The 24,117-nt window shown below is 44.4% G+C and overlaps 2 protein-coding genes across 3 annotated transcripts; both read left to right on the top strand.

The window, feature by feature from the left end:
• The first annotated feature begins 65 nt into the window (after nt 1-65).
• On the top strand, nt 66-8,586 carry prcp (prolylcarboxypeptidase (angiotensinase C)). Of its 2 annotated transcripts, XM_058079099.2 has the most exons (9): nt 67-499; nt 2,031-2,171; nt 2,393-2,494; nt 4,327-4,508; nt 4,578-4,735; nt 4,812-4,984; nt 7,243-7,410; nt 7,480-7,667; nt 7,735-8,580. In XM_058079099.2, exons 1-9 carry the CDS (start codon nt 320-322, stop codon nt 7,958-7,960), a joined length of 1,518 nt encoding a protein of 505 aa, XP_057935082.2. In that variant the 5' UTR covers nt 67-319; the 3' UTR covers nt 7,961-8,580. The 2 variants fall into 2 exon arrangements, with proteins under 2 accessions (XP_057935081.2, XP_057935082.2); XM_058079098.2 differs by having other exon boundaries at nt 66-499; nt 7,243-7,667; nt 7,735-8,586.
• Nucleotides 8,587-10,269: 1,683 nt separating this feature from the next.
• Nucleotides 10,270-13,166, top strand: fam181b (family with sequence similarity 181 member B). The gene has a single exon (XM_058079106.2). It carries the CDS (start codon nt 11,963-11,965, stop codon nt 12,902-12,904), a length of 942 nt encoding a protein of 313 aa, XP_057935089.2. The 5' UTR covers nt 10,270-11,962; the 3' UTR covers nt 12,905-13,166.
• The last annotated feature ends 10,951 nt before the right edge of the window (nt 13,167-24,117 follow it).

The raw sequence follows: 24,117 nt of genomic DNA, 5'->3' as shown, positions 1-24,117 counted from the left end.
TTAAAAAAATGACCAACATGGCGGCGGCCAGGACTCAGACTCCCACTATCCATTGCGGTAATACGGCCGCGTGAGCCGTTTGCTGTGTTGATTAGCTAACAGGCAACGCAAAATGAAGCTTTTAGAACGCTAAAGAAGACGGCCACATTGCGTTTGTAATTCCGCTGGCCTGTTAAAATGATAGAATTGCTAAAATTACATCAAAGTTGACTCGTCAGCACATTTTCACTTCCTCATGTGGGACATCTCCTCTCTCTTTGCCTGGAAGAAGAAATCAGGGTCCAGATGTGCTGACGAGTGTGTTTGACAGCAGCAGAAGATGAAGTTTGGAGTCGGGACGGGACTTCAGGACGAAGCTGCGCTCTCCTGCCTGCTAGTTTTGTTTCTAAACTTGTTTCTAAACGTCAGTGCCTTCAAAAGTCAACTCTTCGCCAGACATGGAGGCTCGTCTCACTCCGTGTGCCCCGTCAGCTATCAAACTTTTTACTTTGACCAAAAGGTGGGTTCAGCTTGTCTATACTTCCCTAACACGTACACCGATTTTTTACTTTTATTTGGAATGTTTAAAAACTGCATCTTGTCGTTTAGACACGATGCGTTTATGTGGAAACTAAACATTGCATTTGCCTTTAGGGATTTGGTAAGAGACTGTGGTGATACATCACAGCAAATCATAGCAATCTCCAGGTTACGTACGTGCTGCTGTAGTGTGTAAGAAGTCAGATACTACAGGAAGTACTACAGGAAGTATATCTTTGTAGTTCTCCCATTTCCAAATATAGAACCGACTCATAGATTCAGCATATTTCAGCTTTTAGGTTGTTTTTGTAGCTAGCTTGACTGTCAGCGTTCATAAGGTTATGCTGGAAATGAAGACCAGGGATCATCTGCTTTTGTCATTTCTTTAATGTGTGCCTTATGAGGACCTTCCTCCTGTCTGCTGGCACGTGTAGTCTTTCCCTTGGACTTCCTGTAGTGAACAACAACACCAATCACCCTTTGGCTGGATGCCTGAAAGCGTCTCTGGGGGTGGGTGAGTTCATGTAAACCAGGGGTGCCGGCAGTGCGGCCCCCGGCACCAACTGGAAATATAATTTTACAAGAAAAGATAAGAAAACAACAAAATCAGCCAGTATGAGTATTGCAAGAAAAAAATACTTCAGTTTACCAGAATCATTTTTATTTATTCCTGAATTGTTTTAACCGGCTTGTTATAATATCTCTTGGACATGACTGACATTATATAGACATGAGTAAAGAAAACATATATTTTTGTAAAGGTTGGAATATTATGAGAAATGGATAAAGTTGGGATATTTTAAAATTAGGTTGTGGGAAAAGTTATAATATTATAGTCATAATACTATGGGAAAATAAAGTTGCAGAAACAATAAAAATAATACAATGGAGGCATATGGGAATAAAGTCATAAGATGAGGACATCAGGAAGCCCAGACAAGAACATTTCCTCCACCCCCATTGTCTTGTCCTGTTGTTGTTCAGAGTCTCTTCCCCCAACAAATGCAAACCTTGAAGTCCTTGAAGACACAAAAGCATCATCCATCATGCAGAGGAACTTGTCACGCATAAGGAAGCTGTGGTCATTACTGCAGTGACCAGAAGGTGGCGACACTTGCCATGCAAGATGGCGTCTTTCTTCCTGACCCTGAGATAAGTACATGAGTAATGAATCATTGGAATTCATAGTCAAATATTTGACAAATAATAATACAATAATGAAGAGGTATTTTAGAAGTGAAGTGAACCCTGACTAAAGGGGAAGGATGGCTGACGTCCTTTTGAAAGGATGCGTAGTAAGATAGAACACGCCTCCAGGCCAATGCTGTCATGCTCCGCCCACACGCTGCCAAGCGCTGCAGAGTCCGAGATGGCTCTGAATCTTTCCGCTGTCTCATCAAACTTTGTGTCCACGGAGGGTGTGGCGATGAAAGTCTTTCCAAGGTCGTCTTCCTCAAAGATGGGGAAAGAAAGGTTCAACCCCTGGGAGGTTCTTCTCGTCTTCCTCCCAGATCGACCACTTTGGCTTCCTAGAAGACGGCACTTTCAAGCAACGCTACCTCGTGGCCGACAAGCAGTGGCGTCAGCCGGGGGGGCCCATTCTCTTTTACACGGGCAATGAAGGCGACATCGGCTGGTTCTGCAACAACACGGTGAACACCCCTGCGTTTCCCACAGGACTGATATCTATCTGTGGCATTGGCTTGACCTCATCTCATTTGCATCATGAGCCATTTCCGCATCAGTGAACATATGTCACCCATAGTCAGCTGGGATAGGCTCCAGCATACTCCTGCCACCTTAGTTAATGGATGGAATGTTTACATATGAATGAATGTAACACGGTCAGGATGATGATGTGTCTTTGCTTCAGGGCTTCATGTGGGACGTGGCTGGGGAGCTAGGGGCCATGCTGGTGTTTGCAGAGCATCGATACTACGGGGAGTCCATGCCTTTTGGACCCCACTCTTACAGCGTAAGCCCCCATCACCTTTTCTCATTGGCCTGTGGCATCTGGTAACAATAGAATTATTTATTAAAGAATATTTTTGGGCTGTACGGCGGTCGAGTGGTTAGCGCGCAGACATCACAGCTCGGAGATCTGAGTTCAATCCCACCCTCGGCTATCTCTGTGCATGCGTGGGTTTTCTCCGGGTACTCCGGTTTCCTCCCACATTCCAAAAACATGCTAGGTTAATTGGCGACTCCAAATTGTCCATAGGTATGAATGTGAGTGTGAATGGTTGTTTGTCTATATGTGCCCTGTGATTAGCTGGCGACCAGACTAGGATGTACCCCACTTCTGGCCCCAAAGACAGCTGGGATAGGCTCCAGCACCTCCCGCTACCCTCATGAGGATAAGCGGTAGAAAATGAATGAATGAAAGATTTTTTTTTTACCTTATTTCCTTTTTGAATGTTCTCTTCATATTTAAACATATGTATCTATATACAGTAAAGTCTCGTTATATCGATATTGTCGGGAGTCGGAAAAAATATCGATATAACCGGACTGTCGATATATCCGATCCTGCGCCGAACTGCATTAAAAGTGGGCAATAATGCACTCGACATTGTTCTATACTATAGAACAATGTCGAGCAGCTTAAATCAATCTTTGCTTAAGGATTTCAATACTAAAAAAAGAACACGGCGAACGGCTGCTTCCAGTCAACTTTATATTTCACACTTCCACCACCAGAGCACAGCACACACACCGATTCCCGCACTTCCTGGTTCACAGGTCATGCTCAACCCGCCCCACATAGCTGGCCAAACACATGCCTGCAACAGAAGAACCAACTGCGTTCGTGGTTTCTCTCGTGTGTATAGAATCTATACACACAAGAGAAACCACGAACGATAAAAAGATATCTGAATACAACACAATTAAATACATGTATTTGTACGCTTGTGTCTTCGTTGGAATAGGTGTGTATGCTATGTCAGTTGGTTCTTCTGTTGCAGGCATGTGTTTGGCCAGCTATGTGGGGCGGGTTGAGCATGACCTGTGAACCAGGAAGTGCGGGAATCGGTGTGTGTGCTGCGCTCTGGTGGTGGAAGTGTGAAAAATAAAGTTGACTGGAAGCAGCCGTTCGCCGTGTTCTTTTTTGGTATTGAAATCCTTAAGCAAAGATTGATTTAAGCTGCTTTTGTATCGATATAAGCAGACCAAATTGGCTGGCGGGAGATGAAAACGGCATCGTAGTAACCGGATTATCATAATAACCGGGTATCATATTAACGGAACTAATTATATCATAAAAGACTAGAAATTTGCCGGGAAATGAAAATAGTATCGTAATAAGCAGTAATTTGTTATAACCGATATCGATATAACGAGACTTTACTGTATTTATTGAATTTGAATATATATTGCTTATATACACACACAGTATAAAGTGAACATACCCTGACAGCCAATAGAAACATTTTATTTTGAGATCCTAAACTGGATTCTCTTTTTATGAATCATTTGTTTAGGATATTGGCGTAGAGAAACAAAAATCTAACCTTTCACGAATCATTTCAAAACAAAAAACTATGCCTGTTTATGCCTTGGGGGGTCAGATTAGCTTGTAACACTTAAAACAGGGGTGTCCAAACTTTTTCCACCGATAGCCGTATAGTGAATGGAAGGATGTGGGGTTACTTTTACATGATTTAAACCAAGCCACATTGGTATGCTGAGATGGGTTTTAGGTGTCCCTCAGAGAGCCCGTGTGTACACGTGTGAAAGGGCCACAGGTCCCCATACTTTGGTCCATGTGGTGTTTTGGGACCTCCAGCGTCTTTTTTTTGACTGCAGGACAGCAAACACCTGAACTACTTGACCTCAGAACAGGCCTTGGCAGATTTTGCCGTACTGATCCAGAATCTGAAGCTCAGCAGACCCGGAGCCCAGCACAGCCCGGTCATCGCCGTGGGAGGTTCTTATGGAGGGATGCTGGCCGCCTGGCTGAGGATGAAGTATCCTCACGTGGTGATCGGGTAAGATGTGGGAAGCGTGGGGCTAGGATGCTAAACGCTGAGCTTCTTGGTATTCTGCTTGCGTCGCAGCGCTCTGGCCTCCTCGGCGCCAATATGGCAGTTCACCGGTCTGGTGCCATGTGGAGATTTCTACAAAGTAGTCACGCGGGACTTTGCCACAAGCGGCCCCAACTGCCACACAAACATCCGAGCGTCATGGAAGGCCATCGATAACCTCTCCTCCACCGGTAAGCTCTGACCGCGTCACCCGGACCCCAGCCACTCTTCTGGCGTGTGGCGGATGTGTCCTTTGCTGTCCTGCAGCTTCGGGTCGCCGGTGGCTGTCGGAGGAGTTTGGCTTGTGTGTGCCGCTGAAGAGCCTGAAGGACGCCGCCGACTTCAAGAGTTGGCTGCAGGAGACGTGGGTCAACTTGGCCATGGTGGACTATCCTTACAAAGCCAACTTCCTCCAGCCGCTGCCCCGCTGGCCCGTCCAGGTACTCCTTCTTTTTATACCATGTCAGAGATGCCATGTACTCATGTACTGCACCGCACACAGCAACCTAGCATGACGCGGGGGGAGTGGCAGCACAACCTTGCTTTGGCTTTTTATGTAGAATTTAACATGAAAAGTACAATGAATGGAAACAGTAATTTTACAAGAATAAAGTCAAAATATGACAAAAAAGTCACAATTATGAACTCATAATATTAAGAAAAATAACGTAAATTTAGTACTATTTACTTAAAATATTAAAGAAATTGTATGGGAATAAAATCCTAATATTATGAGAATAAAGTTGTAATATGATGGTGGCAATAAAATCCTAATATTGCAAGATCATCTATGAAAATTAATGGAGTAAAAAGTTGCAATATTTGGAAAATTCCAAGAAAAAGTGTGATGTTCAAATGAATAATATGCTTTTTCAGATAAATCTTTTTTCCAGAATTACAAAGTTTATTCTTTGTTTTGTTTCACATATGATGATGTCAATTTGTCTTGTAATATTAATTGATTACATTTTTATTATTTTTTTCATATTTTTATTTATTGTTGTTATTTTTTTATTATTTTCCCTCTCATAGTATGAGAACTATATTTTTTCCATATTTTTCGTATGTTTTTCAGTTTTTCATGACGAGTTGTACTTGTAGAACTTGGCATCGGGAACATGGGTGGTAGTTTGACACCCCTGCTTTCGGGACACACATTGCTGTTGCTGCATATTTAAAAGGTTCTTTTGTATTCTATGGCAAGTTGGAAGCAGCATGATGAGGTACTGGTATGGTACTAGTGTAAAAACAACATATTGAGGTTAATGAACATTTGAGATGAGCGGGCGGGGTGGGGTTATATAAAAAAAAAAGTGCATGTCGGTGCATTCTAGTGTGCTCCCAAGCTTTTGTTGACATGATTAAAATTCACCAGGAAGGATCGTGTTGCGTTCAATGTGTCCTTCAGTGGAGCACCTCGGAGCGGCCTGTTGTCCTTTCAGTGGCCACATGTTCCACTCGGGAGCCCCCCATCTCCAGAAGAAGAGAAAGACGGTGGGCTCGCTGGGCCCACCAACAAAACACCCAACACTTGAAATGAGCATGTGACGTGGTTAAAACGTCAGGGTGGGTGAGGATGAGGATGGGCCTGCTAATGTATGCGAGCCTATGGGTGGTGTTTTTTTAAAGACAAAGCTAATGTGATTATGTGAGTGAGTGTGAGAACGGCCCATTGAGGGCTTAGAGGAGGGAGATCTGTTGGCAGAGATGAATGTGGAAAAGCTAATCCTCGCTTTTGGAGCACCCCTCCCTCTTTCCTTTTTCACCGTGTAAATCTTTGCTTGGACGTGTCCTCGGCCGTCCCCATCCATCCAACACCACGTCGGCAAACAAAAGGCCGGGTAAGACGAGCGGTCGAGGAAAAACAAGAGTCTCTTTTGGCCTCGCCACTGCTGCAACCATAACAACACCAGACAAAAATATTTATCATATACCACAATCATCCCAACGACCACTTCAAGCTTTTTTTTTTCATGCATTCTACACCGCCAACATGAGGCTCCTCCCCTTGTTCCGAGACCCCAGCCATAAATAAGGGCCAATTTCACATGCAAATCAGGAGTTTTAGGTGAAAACAGACTTTGTAGTAAACAACATGGACATGATGGAAGTAGGAATGTGCGCCATAGTCACTCTTGGATGCCATGTGGATCTGACGCCTGCTTTTATGGCTTTTCACTTGTTTTTCTACAAGGGTGATGAAAACATGTCAGGTGGGATCTCCTTGTCATGCCGGTAACGTTGGAAGCCATCAAGGGAGAAGAACACATTCTTCCACCTTTCAGTGTCCCATGTTTAGTGCTCTCCTGCCAATTCCAAACCTTGGAGGAGACCGGGCCTTAGAAGATGTTTCTTCTCTTGCAGATGGCGTCTGATGGTTATGGGGCGGCCCTCGGCCCAGGTCATAAACCTTTATCTGGACCCAGAATGGTCCTGTGTCCTCTGGCTTGTTTCTGTGAGAAGTTTGAAAAGACTGTTTTACTGCGTCCAAGCTCAGCAGGCCTCTCTTATCAATCCCACCTTGTTGAAAGAGAGAAAGCTTTGTTGCCTTTGCCATCAAGAGATGATGACAGTGTGAATACCTGACACTAAATCACATTCAGTCATATCTTTGCCAACATGTCCGTGCTCTTCAACCTTTCATCAGCAGCCTATTACACTTGGAATGTAAACATGAAGTATGGTTTGTGTTTTGAAGGCGGTGTGCAAGCATCTGTCCTTCGTTTCTCCCGTGTCCGACGACCAGCTGCTGCACGGCATCTCCCAAGCGGCTAAAGTCTACTACAACTACACAGGAAGCTCCCCCTGCCTCAACACCTCTCAAACCGCCACCGGCAGCTTGGGCTTCCTGGGCTGGAACTACCAGGTGTCTGGCATACACTGCAGACCGCCGCCAGCGTCCATTTTTGCTAAGAACTTGTGTCCTCCTCCGCAGGCCTGCACCGAGATGGTGATGCCCATGTGCACAGATGGCATCCAGGACATGTTTGAGCCCGAGGAGTGGAACTTCCAGGCGTTCTCTGACCAGTGCAACGCCATGTTTGGCGTCCGACCTCGAGCTGACTGGGCTGGCAGCGTTTACGGAGGGAAGGACATCGCCTCGTACAGCAATATCATCTTCAGGTACGTGTAAACATTCGCACCTGGGGTGTGTGCGTCGTCATCATCATTCTCTTCCCTGGCCCCCCAGCAACGGAGGCTTGGACCCGTGGTCTTCCGGGGGTGTGACGTACAACGTGTCCGACTCGCTGGTGTCCATCATGATTCCTGATGGCGCTCATCACCTGGATCTGCGCCGTGCCAACGACCTCGACCCGCCTTCCGTACGCGCGGCCCGCGTCTTGGAGTTGAGGTATTTTTGGAAGTGGATCCAAGATGCCGATAAAGCACGCCAAACAATGTCAAGCTCCGGGTAAATGCCGCTTTCTTAATCCTCCTGATTGCAGTTTGGATGAAACTAAAGTCTCTTTTATGACGTGAGGTTCATTCATCAATGTAAAAGCCGTAGTCAGAGCCGCTTCATTAGGTACACCTGCCGTCTCATGTCAACACATCCACTCCATATTTGACCAAGATCATTCTCCTCCATGGGACTCATCCCGATCACAGCCATGTGCCCCCCATTGCTGATTTTTGTTGGCCCATGACACATTCTGAAAGGACTACAATCTATCTGTGGTGCTGGATGATACCATCATCTCATTTGCATAATTGCCACAACGCATGTTGTGCCATTATTATTAATGCTGTTGATAGAGTTGGTGCGTTTTACAAAGTAGTGTGTTTGATATCATAGCATAAAGAATCCATTCCATTCATGTGATCATTGAGGTACATTCATCATGTAATCATCAATTAGGTGGGGGGTGATGTACATATCAAATGGATTACATAATCATGGCAAATATGATAAAAAGCATAAGTCAAATAATAAAGCCATGAAAATAAACTTCCACGTGGCCGCGTTCAACACAGCTCATCCTTCCGACCGAGTGAAGCGTAGATCCTTCAGTGTGGATCACCACTGGACACCACAACCTCATGTGAATATCATCGCCATCCAGTCCACGCACCGTCCCAAGACAGCCCATAGGACGTCAAGACGGCACATGCCCCCGCCATGTCTGCCATGGCAATGATGAGAAAGTCAATCCGCAGATGATGTAGCCTCAGAGAGGCAACCCTGCTGTGTCTGGCCTCCTTGAAAGAGCAAGAGGAATTGTTAGGAGATTTAATAAGTCCAATCGGAGGAGGCCAATAACGCCACTAGCGGGAGGTTATTGCTGCTACGCCCGCTGACCTCACCCCTGCGGGCCGGCCTGTGGGACCCCCTCCCCAAGTCGCATTCACTCACCCAGCGCCCCTGCTAGTAATGTTATGAATACAGCTCCTGGGGGCGATGGGGGCTGCTGAAGAAGGTTAAAAGTGAGGAGCCATGGAGTCTTTTGTCCCTCACTGTGAAGTTTACTTTTTTCATGTCCGGTGTTGGTCTGTAATCACGTTAAAAAGCACATTTACTAGTTTGGAAATATGCTGTGATGGAAACATTCAAATTTTAATTCATTCAATCACTAGCACCCAATTTACATATTTATTTTTACTCCTCTTTCAAGGAACACAGGATATTGTTTTAAGATTAAGATATGCCTTTATTCGTCCCTCAGTGGGGAAATTTGTATTGGACAGCAGCAAGAGTACAGAGTCAGTTAAGCAGTACAAAATACACAATATAGAAAAATAAACAATATAAACAACCCAAGTATTAACAAAATCAACAGTTTTTCCCAGAGTTATATACAATACAGTATGTAGATAATATGAAACGAGATGAGATATATGACCAGTCTATACACTGAGATCTTGTTAGAGAGTTAATATGAGACATAATGGAAATACTTCACATAGAACTTAGTATATTGCATTTACAGCCCTTAAGTCTTCTGAGGCTATTTGACATATAACATACCAAAAGAAAGACTAGACTCCCATCTTGCATCAGAATAACCAAGATGGGTTGTACCTTTTACCGTTCTTTAGCAATCAGTAGTCGAACATGGGTACATTTCAGGTAAATATCAGTTCCCAACTACAGGAGTAAGGGATAAAAGCAGCTAGCAAACCTTTCATTCATTCATTCATTTTCAACCGCTTTTCCTCACGAGGGTCACAGGGGATGCTGGAGCCTGGAGGCGGGGTACACCCTGGACTGGTCGCCAGCCAATCACAGGGCACATATAGACAAACAACCATTCACACTCACATTCATACCTATGGACAATTTGGAGACGCCAATTAACCTAGCATGTTTTTGGAATGTGGGAGGAAACCGGAGTACCCAGAGAAAACCCACGCATGCACGGGGGAGAACATGCAAACTTCACACAGAGATGGCCGAGGGTGGAATTGAACCCTGGTCTCCTAGCTGTGAGGTCTGCGCGCTAACCACTCGACCGCCGTGCCGCCCCGCAAACCTTTCACTTTGACACAAATATTGTTTGCTTATGTGACAGCTCCAAAATCTAAACAACGATAGCACCGTAACACCAGAACACATTGACCGTACCCATACAACACGTTAGCTAGGCACGCCTGTGGAATGATGCTAAGCTACATGCTGGATGGGTCGCCACTTTGTCACAAGACTCTTTAGACGCCTGTGTTGTCGAGCAGATATACTGCCAGGGACAAGGTCTGGGGATGGGGTGTGTGTGTGGGGGGGGTGAGGTTTCTCAGGACGCTGCGGGGCGGTGGGCTTGCTGTGTGACAGCAGCCATCAATCAAAGATGTTATTCGTATTCAAACAGCAGAGTGCGTCGCGGCTCAGAGGGGGGGACCACACACACACTACTATATAGGAAGAGATTAAAACCTGGGGGTGTGCAAACCAGATCACATGATCACACATGATGTGTGTGTCTTAGGTGGGAACAACATTTCAATGACTATTTTTGTTTCTATTCTTTTTTTGTTTGTTTCTATACAAGATGGCCTCCCTCTGCCCCCCCTCCCCCAAACAATACAAGCCTGTTTCCGGGATGTGTGCGTCACAATATGCCATGTCAGTGACTCACCAGCTCAACGACCTTTGACGGAAAAAGATTGAGGAGTAGAAAGTGTGTGTGGGGGGGGGCGTGATGACGTGGCTATGTCCCAATCGTGCCCCCGTCTAATCTTCGCTGCACACCTTCTTCTCACCTTCATTGATTGGCCTTATGACTTTGTGATTATTATTATTATGCTGTTATTCTCAGAATAGTAACTTTTTCCTGGTTAGATGGAAAGTTTTCCTCTTTATTGATTGGCTGATTTTCTTGCCAATCATAAAAAGCGTCGATGCCCCTGTCTCCCATTTTGTTATTTTTTTGTAATGTTTTCAGGCTTGGAGCGTCGCAACACAAACAATCTTTGTGTGGTTGCTCCACAGATAACGAGATCATCACTTTCACTGTCCTCCTCTCTCCCTGCCGATTAGCATGAGAAAGCAGTTTTAACAGCCCCCCCCCCTCCGCGCCCCCCCACTCCTGCTTGTCCTTTGAGCAACGTGTCATCCCTCCAAGTTGAGAACACCTCCAGGAGGAGGAGGATCCTGCGGGAATAATTCAGCCAGGATGAAAGGCAGGGTTGAAAATAGTTGAAGTGCGTGTTAAAGTGAGTGGAAGCGCTGCTGGCAACATGGCGGCTCCTTTCAGGCCGCTGGCAAAGCCACTTCCTGTAAAGACGCCCCGCCGAGCCTTCATACGCGGCATTTCTCAAAGTCAGCGCGGCTCTCTTCTGGCACGCCATTGCTCCTTTCATTGAGCGGCTGGGCAGCTTTTGCAGTGAAATGGACTGTTCATTATTGGAGGGGCATTTTACGGAGGGGCTGTGAGGTGCAATTTAATGAATCTGTGACACAAAGCTTCCTTTCATTGCCCCCGCCAAAGAATGGGGGCTATTTAGACTCTGTAGGGCTTTATGTCAAAGGCAGACCATAATAGTTGTCAGGCCGGGGCACAAATTCCCACTGGCCTTCATGGGAAGGCACCAGAAATCATCCCATGGCAGCACATGAAGACGCGAGCCCACGCTCGGGAGGATTTTGGGAGCCGATGGCGGCGTCTGTCCTGAGGCGCAGATGTTCCCACGATGTCGTCCTCCTTCGTGGAAATTCGATCAGGCTCAAAAATGCCATCTTTTCCCTTCAGGAACCCAAACCGGCTTGTGAATCTCAGACAATCCCTGCTGGGTGCAGGTGGCCCGGGACACGCAAAGAGTTAACTTTCTGACGCCCCTCCCCTTCAGTCCTCTGACATCACGGGGTCCCGCCCCCTGAAAGATCCGCTGGCTCCCCTCAGAGCTCCTCAGTCCAGCTGGGGAATGTGCGGCGGGAGGGAACATGCTCTGAGGAACCTTCTGGGATCCAGGCGGACGCCACAAGCATGGCCGTTCAGACCGCCATCATGAACCCCCAGTTCATGAATTTCTGCTTCCTGGGCTCCACGATGGAGTATGACGTGGAGAAGAGTCCGGACGAGGGTCTCCTGGGCGAGGTGGAGACGGAGGAGGACTACAGGGAGACCACCAGGGAGCTGCTGAGCTTCATGGACTCGGCCTCCAGCAACATCAAGCTGGCCCTGGACAAGCCGGTCAAGTCCAAGAGGAAAGTCAACCATCGCAAGTACCTGCAGAAGCAGATCAAGAGGTGCACCGGGATCATCTCTCCAGGGAAGGACACCATGGGGAAGGGCCAAGGTTCCTCCAGTCCCCAGGCGGTTCAGCCCGCCACCCTGCAGAGTAAAACACTCCCCAAGCGTGACGGCGTCCAGGCCAGCTTGCAGAGCCGCAGCCTGGCCGCCCTCTTCAGCCCCGCCAAGGATGCCCGGGGGGAAAAGGCCAAGAAGCCCCCCCTGCGGCATCGCAACCTGCCCCCCTCTTTCTTCACTGAGCCGGCCAACTGCTCCAGAATGTCCCCTGTCTCGGGAATGTCGCTGAGGGACTTGGAGCGCTCCAACTCTGAGGCGGCGGACTTCTTTGAGCTGCTGGGACCCGACTACAGCAACATGGCAGGCGAGCAGGAACTCTACCCGCCCGTACGGGGGCAGACAGACATAGGGGGGATGGATGTCACAGCCCACGATGCCCACCACTGGGTCGGGGGTCTGTTGTACCCGGACCCGTGGACTAGCTGCTCGCCACCACTCACCAGGAAGCTTCCTGAGAGCCTGCGGGCCAGCCCCGCCGCCCAACCTGCGCTCTACTGCCATCCGGAGGCCACCCCCGCCTCCGTGGAGGAGAACGCGCTGTGCTCGCTAGCCTTCTCCAACTTCTTCACGGACTGCTCCATACCTCACGTCAGCTACGATAGCTATTCATCTCTATGAGACGTCAAAGCAGCTTTTCCCTGCTGCTTGGGAAGGGGTTAAAGCTACAGCATGTAACAACTGCATTCAAACAACTACTATATGTAATAGTAAGACCTTCCAAATAACACTCGCTTGCATGAAGGACTCAGCCGTTGCTATGATAGCCATGGTTGCACTGGTGGACCAGCCAGGACCATCTCTCACGTCTTAGCTTTGGGGGTGTTTATTTAAAAGAACATATGTATATGTGTGTGTGTGTGTGTGTGTGTATATATGTATACATACAATCTAACACAATGTTAGCGGTTAGCATGTAGACTCACCAGCTCCTGTGGGAGTGTTTGTGATGCTTCCGAGTGTTCCTTACCGTTGCTTTAAAACGCCCGCACATCCGTGGGTAGTCTTTGTCTACCTTTCTAACACTGTGATGATGTCAGAGTAGACTAGCCAGCCGCTAGCGAGGTCACGCCATCAGTGGACAAAGTGTTCCCGCGTGAAGATGCCACGCCCGGCAGGAACATCTCCAAGCTATGTAAAAGCGTGCGGAGATTGAACGCTGAAATCCTTGTGGAGTGGAGACGAAATAAAGCTGGTCTTTATTGCTCTGAAAATGCTGCCTTCTTTCTTTCTTTCTTTCTTTGTTTCTTTCCCTCCTGCAGCATCAACGGGACAAACCAGAAGAGAAGCATGAAGACGTCTAGCCAAGTAAGAGACACCTTTTTCTTCATTCTTCTTGGAGTTCTTGGCTTTCATGAATGCCATGTAGGTTATGTAAGAGAATAAAACATGAGGTGGAGTCATTGTCGCCTTATAGCTGCTTATATTCACGCTGGAAACAAATCCTACATGACTGAAATCAATTGTTTGTTAGAGAAAATGATTCCCTTCCATTCTGTTTGATTTGAAAGTGCAGATTGAAGCGGGAGAAGTGTCGCTTCCAATTATGACGTCACCCAGCAACAGGCCGGTTTGTCGCCCTCTGCTGGCTGCTGTCGTCACGTACACAAATGTACGCCCACGCGTGCGTGTACAGTTCTTTCGTCACACGTGGAAGTGGACAATAATCCAAATGTAGTGATTATTTGTCATTCTAGGAGGTGCTGATCGAAATGATAAAAAATGAGATTAAATTGGTCCATATATGTATTTAAAATAGTTTATAGTGACTAAAGCAAAGCAAATGTGGATATATATATATATATATATATATATATATGTGTGTGTGTATATATATGTGTGTGTGTATATGTGTGTGTGTGTGTGTGTGCGTATATATATGTGTGTGTGTATATATATATGTGTGTGTATGTATATACGTAAATGTGTGTGTGTGTACATATATGTGTGTATATACATACATATATGTGTGTGCATATATATATGTGTGTGTACGTATATATGTATGTGTGTATATGTGTGTGTGTAGTATATATACATATATGTGCGTATATATACTATATATATATATATATATATACATATATACACATATGTGTGTATATATATATACATATATACACACACATATGTGTGTATATACATACATACATATATGTGTGTGTGTTTGTATACACATATGTGTGCGTGTGTAAACATAATTTGATTCATCTTGACTATGAATTGCATTATAGAAATCATGACGGTATATTTCTGATGTAGATTCATTTTATTCATTTTCAACAAAAACAGTTTTGCCAAAAAGGGCATTTTTCAAAAAGTGCTCTGAAATTGAAAGTGATATAAACACCACTAGAGGGCAGTATGGCTCTACATGAAAGTGCACCATGGAGGCCGTGCATCAGATCAACAAAAAGGTAGCAGTGTACGGTATTACTTGATGTTCCATCCAGAAGCACGGCTTTCCTTTCGCTTGGGGCCTGCTCACAGCCATCATGGCGCCGCCGGGCCCTTGCATGCACGTGATAGGAGATCATCCTTGATATTTCCACGAGCATTATCTCCCACCAGCTGCTGCTTTGCATCCAGCCTCAACAGTTTAGCAAGGCACAGGGGGCTGATGGATTTGTACGCCCTGTACTATACGTCATGTGTTGGACATGACGTGGGCCCGCTGACGTCTTTCCGCAAAGGAGAAAGCATGTAAAGCAGGAACAAACCAAAATAGGAGGCCCACAGTGTAGAATCTTTCATTCATCCTTATCCTCACTAGGTTGAGTGGGGGGTGTGGTGGTGCTGGAGCCTACCCCAGCCGACTAGAGGCGTGGTAACCCTGGATCACGGAAGCCATACCATCAAATATTACTGAACAAAAAAACAGCAAAATGTAAAAATGTCAAATTTTACAAGTCAAAAATGAAGAGCAAAATGAAGTTGTAATTTTATGATTTTCACTTTTCATCATGTGGCCCCGGCTGGAAAGACAGCAAGGGTGCCCCCCCGCTCCCTTCTCCCCTGCAGGGAGGAGAGTTAAATATGTCAGAGAGAAAGAAGACGAGAAGGCTCTTCAGCGGTGGACAGACCCCCCGCCCCAAGGCCAAACGAAACGTGAAAAGGTTGACTTTTCTTTTCTACGCCTCTCTTCCTTCATCTTGTCTTCTTCTATTACTGTACTACTTTACTACTAGTAGTACTATTTATTTACTAGGATGTATTACAATGGCATCATTATTCAATTCAAGACATGACAAACATGAATAAGAATTTAAATAAAGAATGAATAGAAATGTCTACTATATATCTGAAAATGTGACTATATGATGAAAGTAGATGAGGGACTGTGGCAGAACGTGAAGAAGCTATGGTGATCCCATGAGGATCATCATAAGCTTTTGGCCAAAAAGCCAATCCAAGATTTGTCCCTTGCCATTGCAGGAATGTTTCGTCTAGGAGGGAAGGATGCCTGCCACGCCCATACGCCGCTTTATCGCCAGGAAACATCTAGGGGACGTCTATTTTGGTGGCTCCCACAGCGGGCCGTGTCCAGGAGAAGATAGAAAAGGTTACCTTGGTGACACCAATCGACACTAAACCTGGGGGCGGCGTGACGCTACTATCTTTATCTCATCCCCCCACCCCTGCATCAGCATCTCCATTTCCTGTCCACGCCTTTCATTCCACTGCCATCAGCCCGACAATGCTTGGTGGGCACCTGCCCTTGGGATGATTGGCAGCACACAAAACACACTTTGACCCCCAAGACGATCACGCCATGGCCGTCCTTTCATGAGGATACAAAGCATCATGACTGGCCTCATTTATTACCCACCAAAGTAGACATTATAAGATACAAAAAATCACAACACCCCTAGAGTCACCTTTACAGCCTTCTAAATGACACTTTTAACATCATTAGAGCCCTCTAGACATGACATAACAGCCCTATACCTTTACACTCCTATGACCCAATATAGTAAACATTATAAGACATGGAAAACCTCTTTACAGCCCTCTAAATGCCACTTTTGACATCATTAGAGCTCTCTAGACATGACATAACACCCCTATAGTCACCATTACACTCTTATGACCCAATATAGTAGACATTATAAAACATAGAAAACCTCTTTACAGCCCTCTAAATGCCACTTTTAACATCATTAGAGCTTTCTAGAAATGACATAACACCCCTATAGTCACCTTTACACTCCTATGACCCAATATAGTAGACATTATAAGACATAGAAACCCCTTTACAGCCTTCTAAATGCCACTTTTAACATCATTAGAGCCCTCTAGACATGACATAACAGCCCTATAGTCACCTTTACACTCCTATGACCCAATATAGTAGACATTATGGAACATAGAAAACCTCTTTACAGCCCTCTAAATGCCACTTTTAACATCATTAGAGCTCTCTAGACATGACATAACACCCCTATAGTCACCATTACACTCTTATGACCCAATATAGTAGACATTATAAAACATAGAAAACCTCTTTACAGCCCTCTAAATGCCACTTTTAACATCATTAGAGCTTTCTAGAAATGACATAACACCCCTATAGTCACCTTTACACTCCTATGACCCAATATAGTAGACATTATAAGACATAGAAACCTCTTTACAGCCTTCTAAATGCCACTTTAAACATCATTAGAGCCCTCTAGACATGACATAACAGCCCTATAGTCACCTTTACACTCCTATGACCCAATATAGTAGACATTATGGAACATAGAAAACCTCTTTACAGCCCTCTAAATGCCACTTTTAACATCATTAGAGCCCTCTAGACATGACATAACAGCCCTATAGTCACCTTTACACTCCTATGACCCAATATAGTAGACATTATGGAACATAGAAAACCTCTTTACAGCCCTCTAAATGCCACTTTTAACATCATTAGAGCTTTCTAGAACTGACATAACACCCCTATAGTCACCTTTACACTCCTATGACCCAATATAGTAGATATTATGGAACATAGAAAACCTCTTTACAGCCCTCTAAATGCCACTTTTAACATCATTAGAGCTTTCTAGAACTGACATAACACCCCTATAGTCACCTTTACACTCCTATGACCCAATATAGTAGACATTATGGAACATAGAAAACCTCTTTACAGCCCTCTAAATGCCACTTTTAACATCATTAGAGCTCTCTAGACATGACATAACACCCCTATAGTCACCTTTACACTCTTATGACCCAATATAGTACACATTATAAGACATGCAAAACCTATTTACAGCCTTCTAAACACAAATTTCATATCATTAGAGCCCTCTAGACATGAAATAACACCCCTACATGGCTATACTCACCTATGTGTATATTGTAATGACACACACATGCTTATATAGTAAAAATACATACATATGTAGGTATAGTTGTACCTTGTAATGGCACGGTCATCAGCGCAGTAAGTCCAAGTCCATGTTTGCAAGCAAAGATGGCAGACGATTGAATGAATAGCTTTGATGCTTGAACTTGTTCCTTCTATTAAGAATGTTGGATTGTTCATGAAAGATGACCTTGATGACTTTGCAGGCCCCCATCAACCCCCCCCCTCTGAAATAATAAAGCAGACTGCCACTATGTGTACTTGTCCATATATAGTTTATTGCCATGCACGCCAGCTAGCGACTCATCAATAAAGCTTCACCCAATCAAATCTCCAAGCAACAGCGTCTGATCCTCAACATGAGGGTGCATTAATGCCTTCTATTGACGCCCACCCAAAGCGGCACATCTGCATAGAAACGATGGAAGCAGGCCACTGGGAATATCGGGTGGTCTTTGCACCCCCCGGAAAAAAATGAGGTCTCCTCATGAAATATGAAGTGATAAGCACTTGAGCTGATATGTGAGCACAGCTCAGGTTCTATCAATCACCCCAAATATCATCAGCCACAGTCCGGGCTTCTGGTGACCTTTTCACAACACATTATGATAGCCTCCACGCTGAGAAGGTCAGCCCTCAGCCAGGAGGAGGAAGACGGCACCATGGGGACCTCCCATCCAGGTGTTCATTAAAAAAACCCCAGAAGCAGGAAGTCACCACAAAACCCTATCAACACTGTAAATAATCGGAAGTAGGAATTAGTCAAATGCGATCCCAATATTGTACGCCTTTATTTTGAAAGTTGACCCTGGAACGCGGAAGTGATGTTTGCAATCACAGCTGAGGCTAATTCGAATCCTTCAACTGCCAAAATGAGAAAACGAACCAAAAACTTGCCCAACAAATCTCAGAAGAGGACGAATATGACATATTTCCACCGTCTTTTCTATCAGTTATGTACAAGTTTGCTGCATTTCAACACCAACTTTGGCACGTGACGTCAGCCTTAATTAGCATTGTGGAACAGGCAATGAGCTGTTTGCTAACATACACGGCTAACGGTGCACAAAGGACCACAGTTGACGAGGACCGCCGTCACAAACTTGTTCTCTGGCCGGATACACACTGTTGAAGGTACTGCATCTTTTCTTTTCTTTCTCTTCTTTTCTTTCTTTTTCTCTTCTTGGAGCGAAATGGTCACCGTCACCACGCTTCCGGTCTTCGCTGCCACGTTTGTTGTAGTTTATTAGAAAGTGCCAGGACTACATTTCATTGTGGTTGATTGAAGTATTGTGCCTTTTGTTGTTGTTATAAGAATGAATGAATGACTGATATATGTCAACTTTTCTATGTAGATGGAAGTGTAGTTAGTGCACACCTGGAGGTAAGAATGAATAAACGAGGGTGTGTTAATGAGTCCTAATGAATGTGACATTACAACAATCACATGGCTACTATGCAGTATAAAGTATAGAGGGGGAGGAGCCACCTTCTGTGGCCCAGCAAGGTGCACTGTATTCGGGCACATGCTCTGGGCAGCCACTGTGATGCTATGGAGGTCTCGGGCAAACCTTTTGCACTTCTGAATTGTTCCAAGTAGCTGATGTTTTTTTTTTGTGCTCCATGGGTTCTTTCCACTCATGGCGGAGCATTTGGCACTATATCCTTCTTCGGACAGTGAATGTTTCCATGTGACCTCAGGGGAAGTTAATGTCACAGGCAGGAGAAAAAATGAGAGCTTGATTTGCTCACCCACACAGCAGGGGTGATTTGGCATCATTGGTTGTTTTTGAAAATGATCTGAGCTGTTTTTAATATTGTATTTATCAATATGACATCATAATTTCCAGATGACTGTATCAAGCACCCCAAATCTGTACAATAAAAACTTTTGCAGCATGGGAACCTCTCCTCCTGTACTCCCCACCAGTGTTTTGTGTTTTAGGGCCATTTTCAGGATAATTGATCAGAACAATGCTAAATCATACAGAGATAGACTGAGGAACGGTAGCATAGCAATTTATAAACAATGTTCCTGCAAAAAATTTTGCTCACATTTGATGCACTTCCCGTTTTGTTTTTAATTTGGCAGCAGGTCCTTCCAAGCGAAGGGCATTTCGCTAGTGGACATGCAGTATTACTCCCTTTTGAAACCAATTTGCTGTGGATCAGCACTGTAGTAAAAAATCAGGCAGCAGAGCAAGACGTCAGCTATACTTTGCTTTAAACGCCGGCCCTAAAAGTCTTCAGGTAATTCACATCTTCACGACCTTCTACAACTCTTGATTATCGTGAGAAAGAGAGAGAGTTAATGTTTTTTTTCAAAAGTCATTTTAATTCATGTGTGACTGACTGACTGTAGGAATGGATGGGGGCAATACACAACTTGATGAATTAATATTTGATTGATGTACACTGGTAATTAATTCAGGGCTGGATATATGAATGTACACAACATTAATTTATTTTTGTGTGATCAAGCTTCCAATGCGCTCATCTTGGTGAAGCAGCAGAAGGGGATGGCGGCTGTCCCTGAGTCCCACTCTGACTTGCAGACAGAGATGCCATACACAGACAAAAAGCAGTTTACAACACAACATGTATGGGGATGCATTACTGTTCATACTCACATAGCCATTCTTGGAATCCAGGTCCTTCAATTTAGGGAGCAGTGTTGTAATGCCAAGTGCGTAGAGGATCCGCACATTCCCTCCTGAAAAGAGAGAGGTCATTCCTCCAAAAACTGCAAATTTATATGCACTCGATTACAGTTAGGTGGTAGTGCTGATTTGAACACTTTACAATTATACAATTACAGAACTACAACGCACATGGCAACCAATATGACACCGACAGTGATTAAGGAAGGTGGAATGCTGTGAAACAAAATACATATATATATTTTCTCGTTAATTAACATCCATGGGAAACACTGTAAAGCATACATGTGTTTAACCCAACACCCCCACACACAGTGTAGGCCTATTTACAGTGTGCCTTGCACATATTTAATGGTGTCATACACTACTCGTATCGCGTGCAACCTTTTTAATACATTCCTATGACTCAAAAAGCCACTTAATAATTTGAGAAACTAAACCCTGATCCGAAAAGTGTTGTCCAGGGCTTGCGAGCTAAGGTAACGTTAGCTAGCTGGGCGAACGGACGAGCCAAGCTAGTTAAGTTAACGTTAGCTGGCTGGGCGAACGAGCTAAGCTAACGTTAGTTAACTGGGGTAGCCAGCTAAGCTAACATTAGCTGGGCTAACGAGCGAAGCTAAGGTTAACTAGCAAGCCAACTAGCATCCAAAATCAACCTTAAAAAAGCTAATATCAATATAATAGAGACAAGTGTATGTGGCAGTATGTCACACACAGTATGTATGCGATGCTGTGGAATAAAAAAAACAAAAACGAAAAACAAGCTTACTAACTTTGCTCTTTTTTCCCCCACTTTCAGCTGTTTTGAGTTGTGGTCTCCGATAGAGCAGCTACACAAAATAACCCGCACAAAAAACCTTTTAGATTTTGCAGAATCTGCACCTACACCAGCTGTATTTGCTTTGATTTGTGCTTCCTGCCAAAACGGTCTTATCTCATTGATGGCCCGCCTCTGGGCAAGCCAACTCTGCTGTGATTGGTCACACGGCCAAAGTGCTGTCTAACTATGAACTATATAAGGAAGTCTGCCCCTCTGTGACACCACAAAGAGAGGATAAGCGGCAGAAAATAAATGAATGAATGAATGAATAGTATCGTTGGTATCGACGTTGTTGTTTTTCGTCTAGTAAAAATATGTACGTATATATACTTTTCAGTTTTGTTTTTCATATTAAATAACATTTTTCTTTAATATTTCACCTCTAAGCTGCTAGAATGACTTATTTTTCCTCGTAGTACATGTTTTTTTTCTCGTTAGAAAATTATATAGTATCTTGTAATATATTTGAACATTTCAACTTATTAATTTTGTTGTAATTATGATGAGATTTCCATAATATTTTGATTTCATTTGCGAAACAACTCAATTGAGCAATAATTGGACATATATTTGTAATTGTTTCTCATATTCGCACTTTTAAAGAAATTTTTTTTTAAGAAAAAGTGCTGAGAAAATTATATTTTTCCTCTTAAGTGTACGTTACTGTTCTATGTTATGACGTTTCTCATTGGATTACATTTCTCATCATATTTTGACTTTATTCTTGTACAATTACTGCTGATTAGTTGTTGTCTGAAATTAATTCTAGTTTTTATTACATTTTTAGATTGTGCAGTGGGGCCAATAAAAACCCAACTGAGGGCCACAAACGGCCCTCAAGGACACAGTTAGGACACCCCTGATGATAGGCAATGGACAGGAGACAGCATGCATTCATACGATAGACAGTACAACGATCCATAATGAGGTCTGATGCATTTTTATCATGCAGATGTATGACTCTTTTGAATGCATATCGTTTTGACAAGACAGACTCTTTACTCACCAGAGCTAGAGATGGACCAATGTTGGGTGTACTGATGAGTAGTAGTTAAGGTATTCATTTGGAGTAAAAGTGGAAACGTGAAATAATACACAGAAAGCTTTCTACATCTTCCATAACTTGCACCTATTCCACATGGATTTACTTGGATTTCCTCGACTGCAAATTAGTGCGTCAGTGGCACAGACTAGTACAGATTAGTACGAGTACTGCATCACCAAGGAGTCACCTTTCGGGGCAGGCTTTGCCTTGCTGTGGGGGGGCGGTGCCCTGTTGGGAAGCACGTAGCAAGATGATTGGGCCAAGCTGGACAGGTCCATAGCCATAGCCATAGCTGTTTGTAGTTTGTCTTCTATCACAAGGCTACAACAAGGGTTGTACATAATGTACGCGTCTAAGTACAAGTGGATCAGTCATACTTTGCGTGGGAATGTTCCTACGTGTGCTCCCCACACATGTCTGCAGGGGTTTGCTTGGCATGGTATCAGAAAGAGGCATAACGTCTGTTCCAAAGTCAAAGCTGACGTGTGTTTGGCCTGAAAGCCAAAGATAACACAGCTCTGCTTTCATGGATGACTCGGCACATTCAGATGTTGAAGTCAGGATCCTTACTCTACTTTTTCAATCAAAGCATTAGTCATTACCAAAATAGTTGCTGATGAATTGGATATTGCATGCATCATGGCGGCTCCGCCTTGCTTGTGACATAAAAGCACAGAAAAAAGGTCCCGAGGAGAAGTTGCTTTGTATTTCTCAGCCTATTTGTCTTTGACTCAGCGTGCACGAAGATGACGTGCACATGCGCTGCTTTGTGTTTGCTAAAATGTCAGCGGGTGGGAGTTTTTCCCTTTGGGGTTAATCAGATGCCGCCGAAGGTGATAATGAGATCTTTTCACACGCGTCTATCGTTGATAGGTGTTAGCGTGACATTTAAGGTCTCGTGGATAACAAAATGGCACTTGTGGTGTTTCTCTTTCGCTGTCACATGACTGATCTTGTGCTAATGTTCAAGTGAGCCAACGTGCATCTTCCTTATGTGGGCGATGTGCTTCTTATTCTTTACCTGCGAATGTTCAGGCAAAGTGTGGAACTTGGATCTTTTTGTTGTTTGCCTATTTCCCTGCAGGTTGATGAATTGTAGGGGTGATCCTAAAAGCAATACACATAACTTTAGCCTTATCCTGCCGACACCCCCTTCTTCGTGATGGATAGAAATGATGTAGGCAGAGCAAACAGGGAGGCCCAGAAAGGTCACAGGGGTTTACATCATTCCATAAAGCTTCTCCTCTCTGAGGTGGGAAGACGACATCAAACAGTGGATGCTTTGCCATCCAAAACAAACAAATGACGGTGGAATCGAACGGGCCCCCGTGCAGCGTCTCCGCCACGCTGTGCAGTATATCACACACAAACTCATTTTCATTCCCGGCCTTGTCCTCCCAGGGCCGCCCCACCTGGAAGACTAAATAAATGTTGCTTCTTTTCTCATCATTGATTCCAGCAACGACCTTCACAGTCACAGGTTATTAGTCAAAATGGTAGAAAGACAAGTTCAATGTAGCACCCTGCATGGAGGCTGGCCACTGAATCAGCAGAGCCCACGTGCCATGGCTGGCTGACATCATGTAGAGGAAAAGCTTCTCCTCATTCTGTGTGGAAGTGGTTTGTATTTGGTTTCTTCTCCACGCCATTCCAAACACTTTCTTAACCTTCTTCTTGTGTTCTGGTATCATCTCTTATGTTAACGGGTCGGTTTTGACCCATGTATTAAATCAGCTATAAAATAAGTAAAACAATAACAATGAAAACAATCAGTTACCATCAAATATGCTTCTCATATCTTGGCCTTCCTTATCCATGAAAATGTTTTGGTGTGGGCTTGTAGGCCATTTTTTGTCACAATACCCCTTGATTTCAATTTCCAAAAATGGTAAACTGAACCTCAAAAGAATCATATTAATACATTTAAAGTTATTTTGTTACCTGGCTATT

The sequence above is a fragment of the Doryrhamphus excisus genome, linkage group LG8, assembly GCF_037039965.1.
Source record: "Doryrhamphus excisus strain RoL-2023G ecotype Guam linkage group LG8, RoL_Dexc_Guam_v1.1, whole genome shotgun sequence".
In the NCBI taxonomy this organism is placed as follows: domain Eukaryota; kingdom Metazoa; phylum Chordata; class Actinopteri; order Syngnathiformes; family Syngnathidae; genus Doryrhamphus; species Doryrhamphus excisus.
The sequence above is the reverse complement of the archived record's forward strand: the minus strand, read 5'-3'. Positions and strand labels throughout refer to the sequence as shown.

Bases quoted from the DNA above. Each gene is read 5' to 3' on its own strand.
- prcp (XM_058079098.2), top strand. From the start codon at position 320: ATGAAGTTTGGAGTCGGGACGGGACTTCAGGACGAAGCTGCGCTCTCC. The intron at 2,172-2,392 runs GTGAACACCCCT...TCTTTGCTTCAG, and splicing joins GCTGGTTCTGCAACAACACG to GGCTTCATGTGGGACGTGGC. The intron at 4,509-4,577 runs GTAAGATGTGGG...CTTGCGTCGCAG, and splicing joins TATCCTCACGTGGTGATCGG to CGCTCTGGCCTCCTCGGCGC.
- fam181b (XM_058079106.2), top strand. From the start codon at position 11,963: ATGGCCGTTCAGACCGCCATCATGAACCCCCAGTTCATGAATTTCTGC.